This window comes from Cajanus cajan, chromosome 9 (genome assembly GCF_000230855.2).
Source record: "Cajanus cajan strain Asha chromosome 9, NIPB_CcT2T_4, whole genome shotgun sequence".
Lineage (NCBI taxonomy): Eukaryota > Viridiplantae > Streptophyta > Magnoliopsida > Fabales > Fabaceae > Cajanus > Cajanus cajan.
In genome coordinates, this window is record NC_138525.1 from 56,457,440 (window position 1) to 56,481,262 (window position 23,823).

Sequence of the window (23,823 nt, forward strand, 5' to 3'; positions counted from 1 at the left end):
AACGTATTTTTAGGTTTGAAGTAAATTTTAATGTGAGATGTTTTAAAATTAATAATAATATTTTTATGAAATAATAAAAATATTTTAAAGATGTCTTAAAAAAATAATTATATTTATATATATTTTAGAGATAGATCTTTTAAAATAAATTTTTAAAAATGTAAAAAAATGATTTTTAAATTATATATTTTTTTAAAATATATAAATATTAATATAAAATATTTTTTCAAAAGAATTTAAAGTAAAGAATTTGTTAGTTTTATCCTTGGATCAGTCCTACATTAGACATTTTTTATTTTGTTGATTTAATTATAAAGAAAGAAAGAAAAGAACAAATATATCTAATATTGAAAATGAAAGTAATTGAATTCAATTTTAGCAAAGAGAAAATTTTATGATGTATTAAATATGTTTTTAATCTCTAAAATTTAAAATTGATCTTTTTAGTTTTTGTAATTTTAAAAAATCTTATTTTAATCCTTATATTTAAATTTTTTTAGGAACGTATTAAATATTATTGCATAAAATTTACCTACTAGTATTTTTATTGGTAAAAACATCATATTAAACCTAGTTAATGATGCATAACTGTTAAGTCTCAATTTTACCTCTTTTTGGATGAGACTTATTGAACGAATTCCACTCATCCTCTGAACCATTGCAATATAATTGTTCTCTTTTTGGTTCATTTTGTGTGCAGATATAACTAACCCAAATTTAGCTAACAATACCTTAATACACCTCATTTTTGTGCAGGTATTGAGCTAGAGAAGTGAGGATTGAAGATTCTTAGGATTGGGAATCCAAGAGGCTAAGGAGCAGAGAAGAAATTGCGCCGGGCGCAAGATGACTCGCGCCGGGCTTGAGAAGAACAGAGTCTGGAAGCCATGGCGTCGGGCGAGAGAATACACGCGCCGGGCGTGGTCAAGACAGAGAGTGCTTGAAACTCTCTAGAAGACATCGCGCCGGGCGTAAAAGGAAAATGCGCCGGGCTTACACTGAGGCAGAAAGTGCACAGAAGAGTCCGCGCCGGGCGTGAAGACTTACACGCCGGGCGCGAAACCCTAATCTGATCTCCCTGGCTCGTATTTGAAGCCATTTTCGGGGGAGAAACCCCCATTCACACATTAGACGAGTTTTAGGAGCTGTGGAAGGGATTCCCGGAGCTTGGAGCTGTTCGTGTGTGGGTCTTTCCTTCGGTTTCTTCATTTCTCCCTTCATCTCTATTTTGTTTTACCCTCATTTTGAGTGGGGTTAGATGTAACCAACGAATTCTAGTGTAATCCTCACGTTTTCAATGATATATATATATATATATATATATATATATATGTTTTTCATTCATTGTTGTGTTGTTTCTATTCTTAATGCTTGCCTTGGATTGATTCTCCTTGCATGATATAGGTTCCATGGGTATTGGAAAATAACCTTTGAAACTAGCTCTAAAACAAATGCCTAGTGGGAAATGTATCTAGGAATGGAGTTTGACCCATTAGTAGTCTTAAACCCTAGCTCATAATGCAGGTGTAGGTATTGGGTACTCAAGGGATTGATATTCAATATCCGCACCTAGGCTCTTGCTCTAAGGGATTAGGTTTGAGTAAACTATTGGGTTGACTAAGCAATGAATTTAACAAGAGATTAAGGATTCATTAGTTTAACGTTTGGTGAAATCTGACCCCCACAACCTCACAATACCACAATATCATTTCTAACCTTTTCCACTCTCAAACAAATATTTTTATAGCTTTCATTCCAGTAGTCATGATCTTTAATTCACATTCAGATGACAAACTACAAATTGGAATTATTCTTTAGTCACGAATAGTCAATAAATGCTTATTTTACCTTATAATCCCTGTGGATACGATATTTTTACTACTTGAACGACCGGTATATTTGCCGTGTTTGAGACCGTTGATTGAATCAAACTGATTTACAATTATAACAAAAGTACTTCAACGGAAATCTCAACAAGTTTTTGGCGCCGTTGCCGGGGATTAGAATGGCGATTTAGTATTTGTAGCTATTTGTGACTTATTCTTTTGTTTTTATTGTTATTTTTATTTGTGTGCTGGCAATGAATTGTTGAAGCTAACCTGTGCGCTCTAGTCCTCTGCTTTCTCTTGTATGCAAGGTACTGTGAACTAGATTGACCAATTCCTCTGAGCAGTTGCTGAGCAATCCTCAGATTGAGCACAAAGCAAGGAGGAACAAGAGCAACAGGAGGAGAAGGAGAGTAGAGCACTTCAAGTTGGTCATCGTCAGGCTCGGGACAGTAAACAAGCGCTTCCTGGGAGGCAACCCAGAGATCTGACTTTGTTTGTGTTTGTCATTTCATTCTGTTGTAGATTTCAGTGTTAATGTTTGTTATGCATAATTGTTTGGTGTTATATGTTGTTTTCTGTTATATGTTGTTTTGTGGTATAGGTTAGTTTGTGTAATATGTTGATTGTCAGAATCATGCTTGAGTGAGTAAATATAGGGTGCATCTTGTTTGGAATGTGAGGAATGAGGCAATTCCATGTCTAGGTGGAAATAAGGCCTGATCTTAAAGAAAACTTAGGTGAATTGACCTTGTAAGTAGTTACACGCCGGGCGTAACTCTTTTGCGCCCGGCGTCGTATTCGATTTTTTGTATCTGGAACCACCAAGCCGGGCGCACTTAACTCACGCCCGACGCGATATCAGATTTTGGGCCTTGTTGAATTTTACTGATATGAAACCCGGCGCATCTGTGTTGCGCCCAGCGCAGGACATTCCTGACAGCCCATATTTACCTGTTTTTAATCATGTTTCTTTATGTTCTGTTGTGTGTTGTATGTTTGTGTGCTTTAGGTTGCATTGTCATGATCCATTTCCGTGTGCATGCATGTTGTGCTTAATTGTGGTCTAAGGATATTCTCCAATGTGTTATAGTTGCTTGGTCATCACTGTGTATACATTTTTGCTCTCACCATTCTTTTTCATGCTTATACTCCGCGACCACTCTTGGTCACTAGGACTTTCAGGCATATACTGGTTGGCCTGGGGACCAGGCTCCTAAGTTTGGGGGAGTGGAGTTGCTGATGCAGACGGAGCTGATGATGGTGGAGCAGCCCCTGAAGATGATGATGACCAGACCCCATAGAGGGAAGTATAGGGAGCCTACCTTAGTTTACCTTTGTCTATTGCAAATTATTTTTTTGTCTTTTATTTTCAGTATTTAACTATTTTTATATATAGTCTTTTAGATGATTACTCTGTTGGTTCTTTTGTGAATAGTCTGCCTTAGCATGGTTTTTAATCTTGTTGATACTTGTTTTACGTGTGGTCGATTCTGGATTATAGTTTGCTTAATGTTTATGGTGTGTGTACCTTAGACATTTTCAAGTCACATTAGATCTTTAGTTCATGACTAGTTGCATACGGGTTTCAATGTTGATCATAGAACTGAGCTGAGTTTGATAGTTTGTAGATGCATAGCCGGGTGAGGTTTGAGCCTAAACACTGATGAGTGAACTACGCTTAGGTTGCATGATAGACTTTTCTTGAGTTTCCCTGGTGGTTTGCTTATGTTATGCACTTATATGATCAAGACATTCACATTTCCATATTTTGTTAACCATCTAAGCCAAAAAGCCATATCCACTTTCCACTTGACCCATACCTTCCTAAGCCTAAACACCACACCTTCCACTTGTCCCAAACCATGAAAAATTAACCATAACCTTTGTCTTGGTTAAGAGAGCAAAAATGATGACATCAAATAAGTTTGGGGGAGTTGAAGAATGAGGAAATTTGGGAAGAAGAAAGTATGTGGTCAGCCATTACTAAATAAATAAAAAAATAAAAAAAGAAGAAAAACAAAAAGCAAAACAAAAACAAAAAGGCTAATGGCTTGGATCCGGTAATGGGCATGTGCCAAAATGTTGTATTGGGGTATGGAGAGGGATATCATTGTAGAAATCTTAATTGCTCTCTTAAGCCATAGCACCTTCAATTCTTGAAAAATCACAAGATTGCTACTGCTTGACCCAGAATTGCCCTAATAAAGACCTTGTGTTAAGTGCCTGCATTTGTTTTACCACTGGTTTCAGTCGGAAACGAAGAGCAAAGTTAAATCATGTGGCATGAGTAGTAGACTAGAGAGAAACACTCACCCTGATACACTAGTGTGCATAGAGAGAAACACTTTCCTAGTGAGGATGCATACACAGATAGTCTTTACTCTTCTCAGCTCTTTGATCTCTTTTGAAACCTTTGTTTGCCCCTTGTCATGTTCTATTGCAATAATTGTGGCTGGAAATCCATCCGAGGTTCATGCTTGCGAAAAGAAGATACAAGTGAACTAGGATGTAGAACTTGACACACTTGCATTGCTTGTTATCTGCTAGATTAATTACCTTTTGCTTGAGGACAAGCAAGGTTCTAAGTTTGGGGGAGTTGTTAAGTCTCAATTTTACCTCTTTTTGGATGAGACTTATTGAACGAATTCCACTCATCCTCTGAACCATTGCAATATAATTGTTCTCTTTTTGGTTCATTTTGTGTGCAGATATAACTAACCCAAATTTAGCTAACAATACCTTAATACACCTCATTTTTGTGCAGGTATTGAGCTAGAGAAATGAGGATTGAAGATTCTTAGGATTGGGAATCCAAGAGGCTAAGGAGCAGAGAAGAAATTGCACCAGGTGCAAGATGACTCGCGCCGGGCTTGAGAAGAACAGAGTCTGGAAGCCATGGCGCCGGGCGAGAGAATACACGCGCCGGGCGTGGTCGAGACAGAGAGTGCTTGAAACTCTCTAGAAGACATCGCGCCGGGCGTAAAAGGAAAATGCGCCGGGCTTACACTGAGGCAGAAAGTGCACAGAAGAGTCCGCGTCGGGCGCGAAGACTTACACGCCGGGCGCGAAACCCTAATCTGATCTCCCTGGCTCGTATTTGAAGCCATTTTCGGGGGAGAAACCCCCATTCACACATTAGACGAGTTTTAGGAGCTGTGGAAGGGATTCCCGGAGCTTGGAGTTGTTCGTGTGTGGGTCTTTCCTTCGGTTTCTTCATTTCTCCCTTCATCTCTATTTTGTTTTACCCTCATTTTGAGTGGTTCTACCCATTTTTTGTGGGGTTAGATGTAACCAACGAATTCTAGTGTAATCCTCACGTTTTCAATGATATATATATATATATATGTTGTTCATTCATTGTTGTGTTGTTTCTATTCTTAATGCTTGCCTTGGATTGATTCTCCTTGCATGATATAGGTTCCGTGGGTATTGGAAAATAACCTTTGAAACTAGCTCTGAAACAAATGCCTAGTGGGAAATGTATCTAGGAATGGAGCTTGGCCCATTAGTAGTCTTAAACCCTAGCTCATAATGCAGGTGTAGGTATTGGGTACTCAAGGGATTGATATTCAATATCCGCACCTAGGCTCTTGCTCTAAGGGATTAGGTTTGAGTAAACTATTGGGTTGACTAAGCAATGAATTTAACAAGAGATTAAGGATTCATTAGTTTAACGTTTGGTGAAATCTGACCCCCAAAACCTCACAATACCACAATATCATTTCTAACCTTTTCCACTCTCAAACAAATATTTTTATAGCTTTCATTCCAGTAGTCATGATCTTTAATTCACATTCACATGACAAACTACAAATTGGAATTATTCTTTAGTCACGAATAGTCAATAAATGCTTATTTTACCTTCTAATCTATGTGGATACGATATTTTTACTACTTGAACGGCCGGTATACTTGCCATGTTTGAGACTGTTGATAGAATTTAACTGATTTATAAATTAAAACAAAAGTGTTTTAACGGAATTCTCAACAATAACTATCGTAATTTGTTATTTTAAGTTTTTATGCTTAAATTTTATTAAAAAATTTGTCAACTACTAACACATAAAATTTGCTTATTAGTATTTTGTTAGTGAAAATATTACATTAGATCTAATTAATTTTGTCACTTTCAGATATATTATTTGTGATCTAAGAGAGTAAAACAATTTTTTTAAAAATTATAGAGACTAAAAAAATTAATTTTAAATTTAATTTTTTTTAAAAAGACCTTAAATTTAAGAGATAAAAACATATTTAAGTTTATATTCTATTTGTTTAACACAACCTATTTTGTTTACATTCCAAAAACAAAATATTTAGTTTAAGGTAACTATGACACTAAAAGAAGACTATTAAATACTAACATTGCACTGAGTGTAGAGATTTAGAGAGTAGAGATAAAGAAAGAAGTCATTCCATACTTGTAAATTGTCTTAAAAAAAACTATTTTGAGAGCTTTTTAATCTCAACCGTTAAGCTAATCCAACACTCAACAATTGTGCTACAAAGGAGCTAGACACAATATGTGCATGAGAGGATTTGTATACATAATTTTCTAAGCATGTAATCAGAAATCTATAAAAAAAATCTGGAAAAAAAATTGGGTGGGTTGAAGATGAGTCAACTTATCAATCCACTATTTTTAACCTACCAACTCACTAAAGTGGGTTAACCTGCCAACCCATCGCTAATTGCATTTTTCAACTCATTTCCTTTAGTGGACTAACCCACCCCACCCCGCTTCTTTGGTGGGTTAACATGCCCCATCGCTTTAGGTGGGTTGCTCCACTTTGTAACCTATAATTGGGCATGGGTTGAATGGGGCTAGGCGTGGATGTACTTGGAGTTCTCTGACTTGGTGACATTGGGCCCTAATTGAGTGGTGTCCAGTATGATCAAGGCAGAAGCTCTTTGCTTGAATGATGCCTAACACTAATGGAGTGACATCAGGCGTGAGTCGGATTGAGACTTTTTGCCTAAAATGGAGTCGGACGTGGGGTTTAGCCTTGCCAGAGGTGATTGCCAAAAAGACTCTCTTCCTTATTCATGTCAGGCGCAGGTTGAGTGACATCGACCATGAGTAAGCCCAAGAGCTCTTTATCTTAATGACGTTAGACGTGGGGAGAATGGTGCCAGACTTAGGGTTGCCTTATGAAAAATGTTGTTTGGTTGATAAGATGTTGCACTTGTACTAGTAGTTGTATATCTCATATGTTGTATGTTGATATATGTTGTTAGTTATTTATACGTAGATCAGGATAATGTATATTGATGATTAAATTATTGAAATGTTGAGGCAATGTTGTTGAGAATACTTAAGGCATTCAGTTATGTTGAGGTGATTGACTTAGGACTATATGAGATAATGTTTTAAAAAGTTGGATATCCAATTATGAGGATATTGTTGTGCTCAACGAGTTTAGTTGTTAAAAACCCTTCTTAAGTAGTCGACTCTTGAAGTGGATAGTTGAGTTTCCCTATGATCTTAATTGATGTTGTATGGGAACAATGTCAAGTCATATCATTTATACGTGATCATAGTATATGGGTCAGATTAAGTTATACTAATTATAAAGTGATTAATGTTGATCTGTATGAGGGCTATGTCAAATCATACATGTACAAAGTGACCAAATTGAGTTAGGTACAACATTGAGGGCCAAAATTCCCAATTAAGTATTAGAAGGACGTAATATTCAAAGTGTAATCGGCGGACTAATCTCATAGAAGACTTAATTATGCATGCTAACGGCGTGGTGGACTCATATCCAAGTTGTTCTATCCTAACAGAAATATTAGACTTTCCTAATTTAAGTGACGAAATTCGAGAAATCACGTTATTGTGGATTTTTATTCAAATTGGTTATTGATCTAGCAAATGTAAAAAAATTGTGTTGTTGGTTTAGTATGGTTAAGCCATTTAGATTACTCACCTTTGTTGTAAGAAATCTCTTATTTGAATTCGTGATGGCACATGTAGTTGTGGTGTAATGCATATGATGATTGATTGTAGTGTTATTCATATGCTATATTGAATTGTTGATGAGTTATATTGTTGTGGTGTAAGTTGAAATTGTTGCTATGTGGCTAAGTTGTTTGCTTTTTAGAGGTTGTTGAATGTCATGTTGAGGTGGTGTTGCTGTGTTGCTAAAGTTGTAAGCCATGAAATGTTGTGTTGTGTGGTTTACATGATGATGTTGGTATCATAGTTGTTTTTACTTCTATACTTATCAAGTGATTATTCTTTTGAATACTAGTTTACTTTTGCATGTTTCCTTATAGTTGGACTACGATAATTACATTTATATATTAGTAAGACAATGATAAGCCGAAGGCAAAGGTTGAGTCATGTTGGATGGTGGTATAATTAGGTGTTACTTTTGTAGATTTTTTGTAGTGTTACTTAATCGACATGAATTATTATATATATATATATGATATGTTGTAATTTTGTTGAGAAACATTTACTCGTGTAATTGATTTTATCCTTATACATATATATTATTACATGTATTTTTTAGAAATTATAATCTTAAATAATTGTATTATATTTTTTAGTTGTAAATAGCTATGGTAATTTGATAGTCATTACAATCTTCACTTTTTTAATTACATAAATTTATTGTTAATTGTTCCTGTGTTAGGATACACACTCCAATTATCCTTGTTGTAGTAGGTCTGGTCTTGGGTCTCGGTCTTCTCGTTCAATCTGGGTGGTCCGAAGCGAAAAGGGGGGGTGCCTGCAAAGACACTCCAACGCTCAAGTAAGTACTCGGCGTAATAAATGCGGTAGGTCAAAAGTAGTTACGTACCTCTCAGGAGTTCTATTTATAGGTGTTCGTGTTGGGCCGTGATTATGGGTTGGGCCCCGGAAAATTAGGGGACTGATCCGAAGTTTATGCTAATTAATTTACTTGTAATTAAGCCGGTAATGACGTTGACCTTGGCCGACCGTACCGATAAGTTCCGTACGTTCGTGTGGGGTCGGCGGTGTCGGGTACTCGGCGTGTTCGGGTACACAAAGCGTTCGGATTGCTCGTCCTAGTCGGCACCATACGGTATATTAATTAATGTAGCATATTAACTTTGACATAACATTGTTGTTAAAAAAATAAAATAAAATAACTTTGATAGATAAATTTTTTTTATTCATAAAATAGGAGAGAGAATGATACTTTGATGATTATTAAGCAATAAGTAGGTGCTAACTACTTGCACCTTAACCCTATTTGTTTAATAGTTTATTAGCTTGTGTACAAATACCTATTGCACCCTAAACTTATTATTTGGTATAAGCTTGTTTAGTCGTATGTCAGAATAAACTTTAATGAAATCATTTTCACTTCACACTTGTATTATTTTGAGTTATTGGTCTACTACGAGTTAAAAATAAATAAAATTAAATGGCCTAACGTGAGCATAAAAAGCTTGCTCCAAATTTATAGATTTGTCCGGAAACAAAATTTCATTGAAATTTAGTAACTTGACCATCTTGTAATTTAAAATAGGTTAAATTAATATATAAATCCTAAGTTTTTTTTTTAAAAATTAATTAAGTCTTTATAGTTTGTTTTAGAACTTTTCTAATTAAGTTTATATAGTTAAAAACACTCTTTTTTTTATAATTTTAAAATCTTGTATTTAAATTTTTCACTTACTAATGTCGTTATAATTAATTCTTTTAGTTTATGTTGAATGAATATTGTCACATAGAAATTTATTTACTATTATGTTAACATGGTATTCAAATGTAATACTTATTTTTCATTTTTTTTACTGTTTAAAGATTTCTAAATTTCCAATTTCATGTATAGGTGATGCACGTATATTTTTTTTTTCTTTCTTCTTAACCCATACCCACTCCTACATGGTTTATTCTCTTGCTATCACTAGCCAAAGTTTAAACTTCTTTGATACATTTAAAAGCCCAGATTTAAAAAAAAAATTGAAACAAAGTCAATTAAAAATCCTTTGACGTTTAAAATTAAACTATATTTATTTTTCTCTCTCTTATTTTATCTATTTTAATTATTTTATTATTAAAATATTTAACTTGATTCCTTAATTTTGTAAACCGATATAATGTATTTTTTTCACCCATATGAAACTAATGACATTATCTTTTTATATACACGGTACAATAAAAAAAATGTAATAAATAAATATATTTTAAGTTTATGTAAAAACAAGAATAACCCGTAAAAAATATGAGTCTCGTGCTAATTTAGTTAATTAAGAACAAAACAAAAAGTTAATAATAGTATAAAATTTCAGCCAAATTGCGTTATTCAGTTTTTCCTACTTGTGATAAGTTTATGATTGAGACAATGGGTGGACTAAGATGTCATTGTTTTCATTGTTTTGTGTGGTCCTCAAAATGTTACCCAAATCTAACTTGTCACAACAATATTCGTAATTAATTAGATTAAAATTTGTTTGATCTGTTAGTGTCCTTAACAATGTTTCCACTACAATAAATATAGGTTTGTGCCATAAAATTCCACAAATCACATTTGCACTAAAGAATTGAGAGAAGGCATAGAGAGAGAGAGCAAAGGAAGATGAAAATGGATGCTCAACAAAGTATCAACATATTAGCTTTGTTGTTATTACTAGCTTCCAATGTCAGAGCTCAAACCGGCCTTTTCGATATAAGAAAATATGGTGCAACACCTAATGGAGATATAACTAAGGTAAGATCATATTATTGAGAGAAAAAATGTCTATGTAAAATGTAAAAAATAAGAGTTATAAGTTGGATATAGTGTCTTGATTTTTCCTAATTTCTTGTTTGACGTTTTCTTAAGGCTTTACAAAGTGCTTGGAAGGATGCATGTGCCTCAATGACTCCAAGCAAAATTTTGGTTCCTAGTGGTAAATACAAGTTGAACCAAATAGATTTTAATGGACCTTGCATGGCTCCTATTGAGATTCGAGTTAATGGGATACTTATAGCTCCAAAAAACCCATTTCATCTCAATGGACAAGATCAATGGATTAGATTTGGATATATTAATTTCTTAACCTTATCTGGTAAGGGAACTTTTCATGGTCGAGGCAAAATGGCTTGGGAACAAAATAATTGTGCATCAAATATGATGAATTGCAGAAAGCTCGCTATGGTAAATATAATAAAGTATTTTTCTTAATATGTGTTGCAATTAGTATATGTTAATGCATTTTCGCCAAATAATAAACAAATTGTGTACTTTTGACAATATTTTCCACAGAATTTTGGCTTTGGTTTTGTTAATAATTCAGTGATTCGGGACATAACTTCCAAGGACAGCAAATATTTTCATGTGAATGTTTTTGGCTGCAAGAACATTACGTTTACAAACTTTAAAATTAGTGCACCTGCATATAGTCCTAATACTGATGGAATTCACATTGGGAGATCAATTCAAGTGAAGATTACTAACTCAGAAATTGGTACTGGGGATGATTGCGTATCTCTGGGTGATGGAAGCAAAGAAGTCACTATCATGAATGTAACATGTGGACCTGGACATGGTATTAGTGTTGGAAGCTTAGGAAAATATTCAAATGAAGAGCCTGTAGAGGATTTTGCTGTCAAGAATTGCACACTGAAGAACACAAATAATGGTTTAAGGATCAAGACTTGGCCTGGTACCCCAATAACTTCTTTTGCGACTGATTTGCATTTTGAAGATATCACGATGATTAATGTCACCAACCCTGTAATTATAGATCAAGAGTATTGTCCATGGAATCAATGCTCAAAACAGGTATCTAACACAAAGTTATCAATAAATAGTCAAAGATCAATTTTACTTAAATATAATATTGACTATTATAAATATGCACATAAATGTATGACTTTGAAAAAAATATTGTTGATTTACTTCTAACTTTCGTGATTGTTGGTTTCCATGGCAGAGTCCATCAAAAATAAAGATAAGCAAAGTTTCCTTCAAAAACATTAGAGGAACTTCTGCAACTCAAGAAGGAGTAGCTCTTATTTGTAGTAGTGATGTTCCATGTGAGACTGTGGAACTTGGAGACATAGATCTAAGATTTAATGGAATTACTGCAATTGCAAAATGTAAGAATGTCAAACCCATAATGGGAAGAAATGCACCAACTTGTACTACTTAGATGGATGTATGCTAGCTAGGCTCTACCATGTACAGACTACCATTTAATTTGAGTAAACACTGTATTTCGTCCCCAAAATTTCAATGGCAAGCATACCAATCCTTAAGAATATAAAAATCTCACCTTAATTTTGTTGGAGTTTCATGGATATTTTATAATCAATTTTTTTAGTAAAAGGAATCTCATAATCGGAACAATCCCTACCCATAGATCATATTGCCAAGAACCATGTTATGGTTTCAAGGTTTTACTTTTATAATGCGCTTTATATTATTCTAAAAAATCTTCTGTGTGGTTTGAAGGATGAATACCTTCTTTTAGATCATCACACACAAAAGAATATGATGTCTCTACTTAGTCCACACAAGAAACATAAAAGTAGAGTTTTCGTGTTAGACACATGTGGATAAAATTAGGATCTTATGAGATGATACAAAATCTTGTGAGACTCTCTCTAGGTCAACCTACCTATTAATAGATTGTTGTTGACCTTATTTACTTCTTAATTGGATTTGTCCAATACAACTTTAATATCTTGTTCATTTAATTAAGTTATATTTAATTAAATGTGTTGTCAATTAATTGAAACATATTTAATTAATTGATCTTAAATTAAATATTACTTAATTTAATGACTTTTCTCCAAACATTTAACCTATGTGTGTGACCTCATAGGTATCCTTTAATTGACAGCAATATTTAAATATCAATATATCAAACATTATAAACAAAGATTGGTATCTACTATTGCGTCATTGTCATCCAATTAAAGAGAATAAATTGGTAATCCAATTTTAACCTTCTACGATCACAATCATTGTAGGGTAATTTATTCCTTCATTCATGTCTTGCTTGAACACAAGATATAAGAGTGTCATTTCGTTAAGTTCAATAATATGTTTCTCAATATCCAAATAGACATTTAATCATGAATAGACTCAATATCGTCCAATACTAACTCATTCTTGTATGGTTACACATAATTCACATCTCACTCTATCAAGAGACCCAAGACACAACTCCTGTAATGCAGGAGAGATGAATCATTTCTACATCACTCACATTCCTCACATGATTTATTACATAATCAATTAATTATCTTTTTAGTCATATTGTTATAGAAATGTTTGATAGCATCAAAGCCTAAAATATCTACATGTAGAAATCGTAGCGACTTCAGGTCAAATGACTACTCTATTATGATTGTCATGAGAAATGTTTGAGTTATGACACTCACATAATGTATTATAAAATCTTCTCATAATTGGTCAATCCACTATAAATATTTACTCTCAATATTTATACTTATATGTATAACTTAATATTTCCATACTTAAGAGATATGGTCATCATAATCAACTTATATAATAACTTCAATGTGTTATTATCGTTTTAGTTAAAAATAATATTTGACTATGGATAATTTAAGAATAATATTTTTTATTCAAAGAATCTCATAATCAATCACATGATATATCTTTAAATGAACCTATTATTCTAAGAATGCTATTATATTTATATAAATAACAATTAATATAACAACTAAAATTTCTCTATCAAAATCATGATATAAATAAAGAATTGATCGCTAAAATTAATTTCAACAAATCACAAACATTAATTATATTATTGATCTTTTTAAAGGATTTTTGGTGTCATACGAGAACTAATATAACCAATTTTAAGAATTAATATAAGATTTTGTATACTATAAATTATTGTGGTTTATACTAAATTTATCTATCGGGAATAAATTTTTGAATTTCATCCCCATAATTATATCAACAAAGGCCTATTATGCATTTATGTCTTTATAATAAATCCTTTTTATATTAATGGTAACTTTTAGAATTACCATGTAACTTTTTACATTAAATTTAAATGATGATTATATGTTCATAACATGATTTTTTTTCTTATTATTTTCTTTGTTCTCCATATTTCTTAGGGGGTGTATTGGTTTAGAATTTCGTAAGATTTTAAAAGACTTTTTTTTGAGTAAAAAAGTCCATTAGTATTCAATCAGGATTTTATGTCACTTAAAAACAATTCAGTGGTATTCAATCTGGATTTTCAAGATTTTTTAAAGAGCCCATTAAAATTCACTGGTATTCATTTGAGATTTTTTACAACTTAAAAACAATCTATTGGTATTCAAAATATAAGGATTTTAAAGGATTGTTGTGTGTGAGAGATTTTGAAGGACTTTCTAGTATTATCTATAAATACCAGATTCATAAAACAATTCCATCCAAACCCATCGGATTTTGAAGGATTGTTTGAAGTGATTTTTCAAGTGTTTCAAGAATTTTCAATTGAGTTTTTTTATCTTTTTTTTTTCTATGCTCCTGTCTTCTCCATTTTTTCTCTACTAATAATACTACACTATTGTTCATTGCTCATATATAATATTGTAGTACTGTTCTCATCCCATTCCCCTATTTTGTGAAACTCTGATATGTAAATGATAGTGTCATTGACTTGCTCTATTTTTCTGTTCGTTCTCTTTAATTGACTTGCTTTATTTTATTCTATGTAGTTGAATTTGTTCCTTTATATAAAAAGAGGATAAGATATTATGGAGAATTATTATTATTATTTATCTAGACTATTATTTTTTTATTATTTTTGTTTTTGACTCTTTTTAAATTTGAATGTATGAATTTTTTTTTAAATCTTATCAAATGCCAAAACTCCACAAAATCTCACAGAATCCATTAAAATTCTTATTTAAAAGTCTTGCAGAATCCATTAAAATCCTGATTTTAAGTCTTGTAAAATCCTACAAAATCTTAAAAGTCATGAAAATCCTGCAAAGTCTTTTAAAATTCGCAGGATTTTTTTTAACTAAAAAAGTTTTTTAAAAAGTCCTTTAAACAATTCTTTTTTTTTTGTTACATTAAATAGTTATAAAAAAAATATTTAAAAGAGGAAAGCAGGACAACACGTGTTTAATGACATGATTTTGAGAATAATTTTTATATGAAGGAAGAGTACTTTGATGAAAGATGAAGCACTATTTGCTAAATTCATTTCTACCGACACATTTATATTATTAAACATTGTGAAATTGATGTGGTTTTGAATTCTTTGTTTGATCGAAGGACAAATCAGGTCCTAATCAGGTTTATTAAAAATTTTAGTTACAACAAACAAAAACTATAATTTTTAAGGAAAGCTTTTATATATCATGAAGGCGTTTAACAGATGAAACACTATGTCTTATTAGAATAGATGATAATGCTATATTGGGGGTGCGGTAATTATAAACATTAAAAAAAAAAGGAATTAAATAACAATTTTTATAGTTTCGAGACTTATTTTTAAAATAAAATAAAAATTCAAGAACATATTGATGTATTGATATATATCTTAATCATGGTAATTATTATCATTTGAGTTTTTTATTAACACTAATATTAAAGTAAATTATATTGATAAGTCTATGATTTCTTGAAATTTTTATAAGTACCCCTTATTTTTTTTAGCATTATAATAATCCATGTTATTATTATCAAGCATCTTTGTCTAACAATTGTAAAACTTGTCCTGTGACATAAGAAGTTGATCTAGTGTACATATTTGATTTTTGTCTATATTAAAATATTGTTTGTCCAACAAAAATCATGTCTCGTAAATATTTGTAATATTGTATGGATTATGTCAATTAATCAAATTTAAAGTGAAAAAAAATATAAAAATAAATGACCACAATGTTAAAAAAAAGTGTTTAAAAGATCGAACTGGAAAAAAAAATAATATCAATTTTTCTTATATAATACTTGTAATAGTGCATTTGAGCATTTGCTCAATTTGTAAAAGTGAAATAAAGACACCCCTAAAATGTATAAGTTGAACCGAGGGGCGAAATTTTTTTTTTATTGTTGCTAAATGTAAAATCGGAATTTAATGTTGTTAAGCTTGCTAACTAGTAGGATATCAATAGTTAATTAAGAGTATAAAAATATTTCTTAAGAAATTACGTCACGACATCACAATAATCCAACGAGTATTATGTAAACATGCATTATAATTTGAGAAGAATATTCACGCTTATGTACACATACATGAAACTTTTTTTGGGTGATTATTACACAAAGCATTATGTCATACATTACATTACATTTTTCTTTAAAAAGGACTTACGTTTATAAACCTAACCAACTATCAATTTGTGTTTACAAAATACGTCAACAACTGCACTACATTCTTCTAGTTCTGTGCTTGGGGTTTTCACCCTTGACTTCACAATGAAAAAAAAAAAAAAAAACTAAATTCAATACATATTATTTATTTATTTAAGTTTAATCACTATGTGTTATTAGTATAATTTTTTTATATTATCCATCAATTAAAAATCACTGCTAATATAATTTTTAAGGTAGCTATTAAAAAGTTTATAAATTTATCATTTATTATACTATATAGGTAGAGTGGTGGCAAGAGGGCTAGAGAAAAACGTGCAGAAATTTGAATTAAGAAATGAAAATATGTATAAGACAGTGGTAAGCATGAAGATTAGTTGTTTAATGAGATGAACTGCTACCAACTCCTCTAAGGAAAGAAACTTCTTTTCATCTAATAATCTCCCACTGCCAGCAATTTCTGAAAATCATTCTTCACCAATAATTTTTTGTTGGGCTAACATTAACACCCTAAGCACTTGTGCCACCCACCACCTTAAACATGGTAAAACCACTTCTTGTTCCAAACAAAAATAAAACAGAGAGAGGGTAAATCCATCAAATTATGACAGTTGATCCAGAATATGTGACATAATTAACTTTATTTAAGACATGCTTTTAATTCTTTGTTTTCAACTTAAGAGTTATTATTTCAATTTTGCCTTTTAAAAAATGCCATTTTGTTATCAAAAGTTATTGGATGTCTGTTCAAAATTTGTTTCAAATAAAAGTGGTTTGGCAAGTGTGCCTAACTTGGATTGATTTACATTGGCAAAAAAAATTCAAACAGATAGACTTGGATTGGTTATTCAAACAATTATTTATGTGCCATTATGTGACAGTTTCAAATGTTCAGGATAACTCGTTACTTAGAGTGATGTCCAAGGTCTGTTTGACCGATTTATCTAGAATCGGAAAATCTCTTGCAAGTTCCATTTTTTCAAAGGTTTTTATCATTTTTTTACTATACAAAGTATTTACTAATTTTATATTTGTCAAAAAATAATTGATTGATCACGACTATGTATATTTTTTATATATAGAATTCAAACTTAAGACTTTATTTTAAAAAATTTAACTTAATTTTAATTGGACTAGTTACATATTAGTAAAAAAAATTATAAAAATTACAATTACAATAGTAAGATTCGAACATAAGATTTTCACTATTAAATTGATATAAAAAAAGTTTAATCATTTATAGTTCATGTGACACAACTTAACCTAGAACCTCTCGTTTACCCACTTGGAATAAAGCAAATTAATTACCAGCATAGTTGTGTCACATCTTGATGGACGTGATTTTAAGAAGCTAATAACCATACATCTAAATCGTGATTTTTTTGCTTTTTCTACATATTTCCAAACAGCACATTCATAATTATACAATTTTTTGGTTTTTACCCATTTAAAAGAGAAGCAAAATTTAACTGAATTTCCATTCCGTACATCAATGGTTCAAGGTGAAGGTGGAACCTCTTTGTGATAAATTAAGTTTCTAACAACCAAAGCAAAATCTCCAATGACTAACATAAAGGTAAAGTTGTTTTATATTCAAGAGTTTCTTAATTTGTTGTGGCGTATATATCATCTCCTTGACTTAATCAGCGTGTATCCATTCCACCAATTGGCATGTTAGCTAAGAATCGTTGTACTTCACCAATATGGTTAGACCAAACCCAGTATCTGATGTGACCACCTAGTCCATCACAAAATAAAAAATAAAAATAAAAAACATTACCCAGAAACTCAACTATCTTAGCTTCAAAAGGTATCTTAGTTACTTTATGTGATACACAAGAAAAATAATACAACTTTCTGGCCAGCTTCTTTTTGTCTTCTGGTGTATACAATTTACATTATTTTATTGCACTTAGAATGTCCTAAGTATTTCTTCAACCAACTGATTAAAAGGACATGACAACAGAGAATACCTCTTTATAAGCTTCTCCTCTCATACTCGCTTTGCATTGTGCATTCCACAAAGTAACACAACTGTGCTTTGTGTGGAAGCAGAGACAACTCAAGGAGGTGTTCATGGCCATGATGTGGATTAGAATCATACTTCTTCTAGCAGCTTGCATGCTTCCTCTTTCGGTGGAAGCCATGGTTCGCCACTACAAGTTCAACGTAGGTGCATTGCATTACATTACATTACATTCTCAGTTTAGTTATCATGCCATGCTAGCATTATAGAATAATCAAGTTTGTTGTTCATTTCATGATATTGGAGAGATAAGTAAAATAATAACAAGAAACAGCTAGCATGTGAATAAATGATGTAACTGTTCCAAAAGCATGCATGCTTATGTTCTAGCTATTAGTCATAAGATTACATGTAGTAAATATTCATGTATCGAACTTATGTCTTACAATTAAACTTTATATTTATTTAATTAGTTAGAATGCATTCAATTGAATAGACTTGTCCACTGAGAAGAACTAAGTAACTTCGAATTGTAAAACAATCTTCAAAATTGTTCAATCAGGCAAGGCTAGTGCCTATTAAAAACATACGACTCTGCATATCTTTATTAAACAGCAAAGTGCTAGAGGTATGTTGTTGAGAAATGCAAGGCACTCAAGTTTGGTAGATGTGTCCCAGACATGCAGTTACACTTTATTATTCTTCTTGTTGGTCAAGAATGTATATGTGATGCATGGTGGCTATTAATTGGTTAATGTTCTGCACAGGTGGTGGTGAAGAATGTCACAAGAATGTGTTCAACCAAGCCCATAGTAACCGTAAATGGGAAGTTCCCTGGCCCCACCATTTATGCCAGGGAAGATGACACTGTTTTGGTAAAGGTGGTTAACCATGTCAAATACAATGTTAGCATCCACTGGTGGGTGTGCTAGAATTATTATATACTCTGACCTTGATTAATTTTTTTTATTCTTTGTGTTTTACTAATTTATTGTTTAATTTGATGATGAATTAAAATTGAATAGGCATGGGGTGAGACAATTGCGGACGGGTTGGGCCGATGGGCCTGCTTACATAACCCAATGTCCAATTCAACCGGGCCAGGTCTTTGTGTACAACTTCACCCTCACAGGACAGAGAGGGACACTTTGGTGGCATGCACATATCCTCTGGCTTAGGTCAACTTTGCATGGTGCCTTGGTCATTTTACCTAAGCTTGGAGTTCCTTACCCTTTTCCCAAACCCCAAGTGGAAAAAGTTATCATATTAAGTCAGTTCCCCTACCTTTTTTCCTTTATTTATCTCTATACAGTTTAGCTTTTATACACTATCATATTGTCTACTAAGTAAAAAAAATCATCATGATTATGATATTTAAGTTGGTTAGTATAAAAGTTAAAAAACTTACCTGTGGTAAATTGTAATTGGATAATAACTTAAAAACTCAATATATTGTGAATGCATTTATTCCAACTTTTAAATGTCTAGTCATGAATTAGAGAAAAGAAAATAGTAAATTGTTTCCTCATGAAACTAGATTACATAATTAGTGCAATGCATTAACTTCACTATTTCAACATTTCAATTTGGCTTAGGTGAATGGTGGAAATCGGATACTGAAGCAATAATAAATGAAGCTTTGAAATCTGGCTTGGCTCCAAATGTTTCTGATGCCCACACAATTAATGGTCATCCAGGACCTGTTCAACATTGTGCATCACAAGGTAAAATCCATGAACCAAGCCTTTGGCATTTAATATAAGGGTTAATCACTTATACATTGTCAGTATAAAATATTTTTACATTGGCAACCAATCATATTCTTTAATAGTGTCATATCATTTGCTTATTTAATGAACTAAAAATAAAATAAAATAAAATAATTTAAAAAATATGATTGGTTGTCAGTGTAAAAAACTTTACACTGGCAATGTATAGATGATTAACTCTTAATATAATTAGTCCAAGCACAAGATGGAAAAGAAATTCAGATAGAATATGTTTGGTTTGTCATTAACAAATACTCCCTCCGTTTTTTATTCATAGTCGTTTAAGGTTTTGCACGAGACTTAAAGAAATGATTGATATTTTAGTTTTCAAAAATATTTATTACTTACTTTCCTATTCTACCCTCTATTTTTTTATAGTATTTCGTTGGAAATATATTGTCTTTTTAAATACAACATTAACTTTACATAGGTAATTGGAGAAAAAATAGGTAGACATTAGAAATAAATAGACACGTTGTTTAATAAACATACATTAATTATCAAGGGTAAAAATGAGAAAAAAAAAATTAATAAGTCATTGATTTTAGTAAAATAACAATGAAAAAAACCGACAAATTCTAAAAAAACGACTATGAATAAAAAACGAAGGAAATACTAAAATGACAAGTTATTAATATTTTGTTTTTGTATAAACATATAAAGGTGAGAATATTTTCACTAATGAAGACAAGTTGAGAACATTTTCACTATAGAGGCTGATAGTAATTTCCACTATGCAGGGGGATACAAACTCCAAGTTCAACCAGGAAACACATACTTGCTGAGAATCATCAATGCTGCACTTAATGAAGAGTTGTTCTTTAAAATTGCTGGCCACCAACTCACTGTGGTTGAGGTTGATGCTGTCTACACAAAGCCTCTCAAAACTAACACCATAGTTATAGCACCTGGCCAAACTACAAATGTGCTTCTAAAAGCCAATCGTGGCACTGGAAAATACTTGGTAGCAGCCGCTCCTTTCATGGACTCTCCTATTGCAGTGGACAATGTGACTGCCACTGCCACATTACATTATTCAGGTTCACTTGGTTCCACCATCACCACCCTCACTTCTCTACCTCCCAAAAATGCCACACCAGTTGCCACCAGCTTCACTGACTCCCTCAGAAGCCTAAACTCCAAAAAGTACCCTGCTAGAGTCCCCCAAAAGGTTGACCATTCCTTGTTCTTCACTGTTAGCCTTGGAGTCAACCCTTGTGCCACTTGTGTCAATGGTAGTAGGGTGGTTGCAGCTATCAACAATGTGACCTTTGTGATGCCTAAGGTTTCTCTCCTCCAAGCACATTTCTTCAACATAAGTGGTGTTTTCGCTGATGATTTTCCTGGAAAGCCTCCAGTGGTGTATGACTTCACAGGGACTCAACAACCAACAAATTTGAGGACTACTAGAGGGACAAGGGTCTATAGACTCGCATACAACTCCACAGTTCAATTAGTCTTGCAAGACACTGGAATGATAACACCAGAGAACCATCCCATTCACCTCCATGGATTCAACTTCTTTGTGGTAGGTAGGGGACAAGGAAATTTTAACCCCAAAAGGGACACCAAAAAGTTTAACCTTGTGGATCCTGTGGAGAGAAATACTGTTGGTGTTCCATCTGGAGGGTGGACTGCAATCAGATTCAGGGCTGATAATCCAGGTGAAGTTGTCAATTTAATTGTGTATGAAACTATGATGCTATAATATTTAGAAAAAAAATACTATACACTATTTTATATTATCATTCAATTACAAATAAGTTTATTAATTTATAATAATTATATTAAAAATCATATCAATAATAATTTTTTATTAATTGATAATATAAAATTATTTTACATTGATAGTACATAATCATTAAACATTAATATTTACAGAAAAATTAAAAGTCATTTGCATGCATGTCACATTTTTTTATTAAATGTTTTCTTGTTGATTTGGTTAGGTGTTTGGTTTATGCATTGCCATTTGGAAATTCATACAACATGGGGATTGAAGATGGCATTTGTGGTGGACAATGGTAAAGGACCAAATGAGTCTCTACTACCACCACCAAGTGATCTTCCGAGGTGCTGAGAGAGGACTAATATAATATACAATCTTTGCTTAAGGAAGAAGTGGAGGAAACATGTAAAGAAAATATACTTTCCAAAGGGAGTGAACCACCATCATCAAGGCTAATAACAAGATTTTCTTGGAGCAAATAAAAAGTATAATTTGCAATAGGAGAATAAGACCAATTAATTAACATATCTTCACTTTCTATGTTTATTCCCCGTAATTTTTTCATTTTTTGCATTATTTGTACTTCTCATCTCTCACCTTCTTGAAAAGTAGTTTTGGCTTCATGTAATTATATATACAGTGTGAATCAAAATTTGCAGGATGTTCAAAATGTCTTGCCTTGCGTTCTTGGATCAGAAGTTCTGTGACTTGTTTATTGGTACTACAAAAGTTCCACCACTGATTATACAAGCAATTTGATTGAAGCGTGCGAAAATTGATTTTTCATATACATGATCAAAAGCATAGTTCCATGGGAAAATCTTCATATAGATGCTTCTTTGTTATGTGCAAAAAGATGATTTAGTATATGTTTACATACCGATTTAAAAGTATATTCAACAGAAAAACACACGTTACAATAAATATAAAAAAAAAAAAAAGTTTATGAATGTAATTTTTATTTTATTTTTTAACTTTCAGTTGAATTGACTTAACTTTTTCAAACACACCATTAATTATTAATTTTAAATTGGTATACTCTTTGCCCTGTGAAGTAGCTATGTGGTTTTTCTTTTTTCCCCTTTTCTATAACTTTAGCTGGCTATGTCTCAGTAATGGAAAAATTATGGTGATATCACAAAGATGATAAAGGACTGTCATCTTTCATTTATTAGTCATGTAAAGTGATAATTATTGGACATTGTTTGAATTTGAGATGCTCTAATATTGGACTGCCAGTTGGCCTAGAAGCAGATAATGTCGAAATTCACATATCACTGATTTGGATCTTGAGTTATTTTTTTAAAAAAATAATTATTTGTAACAATAATTATTAAAATAACCTTAATTAAAAGAAAGTATATTCTCCAAAAAACAATTATAAGAATAACTTTATTTTATTAAATTATCTTTCATTCACCAATAGGATTGTGTTTAGTAGTAAGTGTTAGTCCTCTAAAATATTGATTTCAAATTTATGCTTAAATAGGTGTTTTTATGTAATGCTTAAATAGCCCATGACGATTCTGTGAGAGGATTTATGCATATATGGGCCCAATCCCTTCATTGGACCTAAGACATCTAAATATTTAAAAAAATAATAAAAAAAAAATAAAAAAAACACCAACTCCGTTGTTTTAAGAAGTTACTTATAACTTTACCAAAAAGAAAGAAAGAAGTTACTTATAAACTTGTTTTTGTTATAAAAAAGAATATGTATAATTTATTTAGGTAAGCTATTTAATAGCTTTATTTTAACAAATAGAGATAAAGGTAATTTAATTTGTGTACGTCTTCGCGTAAAACAAAGAAAATAACAATTTTTTATGGCAATTTTTACTATTGTAATGTTTATAGGTGTTTTTGGCATTTTTTTTAAACAATTATTAAAAGTAAAATAGAAATAGGAATTGTGGATACTAAATAGAGTAATTCCTTTTATTATTAGTATAAATTTTTATTGTTTTAATTTTTATAGAAATTTTTAGAGACATTTTTTTAATAATTATTAAAATTAAAATAGATATAAAAATTGTGGATGTCAAATGGAATAATCTCTTTTGTTATTGGTATATATAACAACTACCCATTTTAATTTATTTGTAAAATTTGATTTAACCCAAACACTATGTGTGACAATTGAAAGAACAAAGTGAATTATCATGAGTTCAACCATCATAATTAAGCCCTAACAAGACTAATTAACATTGGCAATTTGTCATTTGTTGAGTCTTCCCAACCCCTTCAATTTAATTTCAATCTCTTT

General features: G+C 31.8%; 2 protein-coding genes across 2 annotated transcripts; both read left to right on the top strand.

The window, feature by feature from the left end:
• The first annotated feature begins 10,396 nt into the window (after window positions 1-10,396).
• On the top strand, window positions 10,397-11,948 carry LOC109816273 (polygalacturonase). The gene is made up of 4 exons (XM_020381207.3): window positions 10,397-10,522; window positions 10,637-10,951; window positions 11,060-11,578; window positions 11,730-11,948. Exons 1-4 carry the CDS (start codon window positions 10,397-10,399, stop codon window positions 11,946-11,948), a joined length of 1,179 nt encoding a protein of 392 aa, XP_020236796.1.
• A 6,142-nt stretch (window positions 11,949-18,090) lies between these two features.
• Window positions 18,091-22,255, top strand: LOC109816288 (laccase-4). Its single transcript, XM_020381235.3, has 6 exons — window positions 18,091-18,262; window positions 18,827-18,978; window positions 19,085-19,329; window positions 19,655-19,783; window positions 20,569-21,492; window positions 21,778-22,255. The coding sequence occupies exons 1-6, from the start codon at window positions 18,170-18,172 to the stop codon at window positions 21,906-21,908; spliced, it is 1,674 nt and encodes a 557-aa protein (XP_020236824.1). The 5' UTR covers window positions 18,091-18,169; the 3' UTR covers window positions 21,909-22,255.
• Window positions 22,256-23,823: the final 1,568 nt, after the last annotated feature.

Bases quoted from the DNA above. Each gene is read 5' to 3' on its own strand.
- LOC109816273 (XM_020381207.3), top strand. From the start codon at position 10,397: ATGGATGCTCAACAAAGTATCAACATATTAGCTTTGTTGTTATTACTA. The intron at 10,952-11,059 runs GTAAATATAATA...TATTTTCCACAG, and splicing joins ATTGCAGAAAGCTCGCTATG to AATTTTGGCTTTGGTTTTGT. The intron at 11,579-11,729 runs GTATCTAACACA...TTTCCATGGCAG, and splicing joins GGAATCAATGCTCAAAACAG to AGTCCATCAAAAATAAAGAT.
- LOC109816288 (XM_020381235.3), top strand. From the start codon at position 18,170: ATGGCCATGATGTGGATTAGAATCATACTTCTTCTAGCAGCTTGCATG. The intron at 18,979-19,084 runs GTGGGTGTGCTA...AAAATTGAATAG, and splicing joins TACAATGTTAGCATCCACTG to GCATGGGGTGAGACAATTGC. The intron at 19,330-19,654 runs GTCAGTTCCCCT...AATTTGGCTTAG, and splicing joins GGAAAAAGTTATCATATTAA to GTGAATGGTGGAAATCGGAT.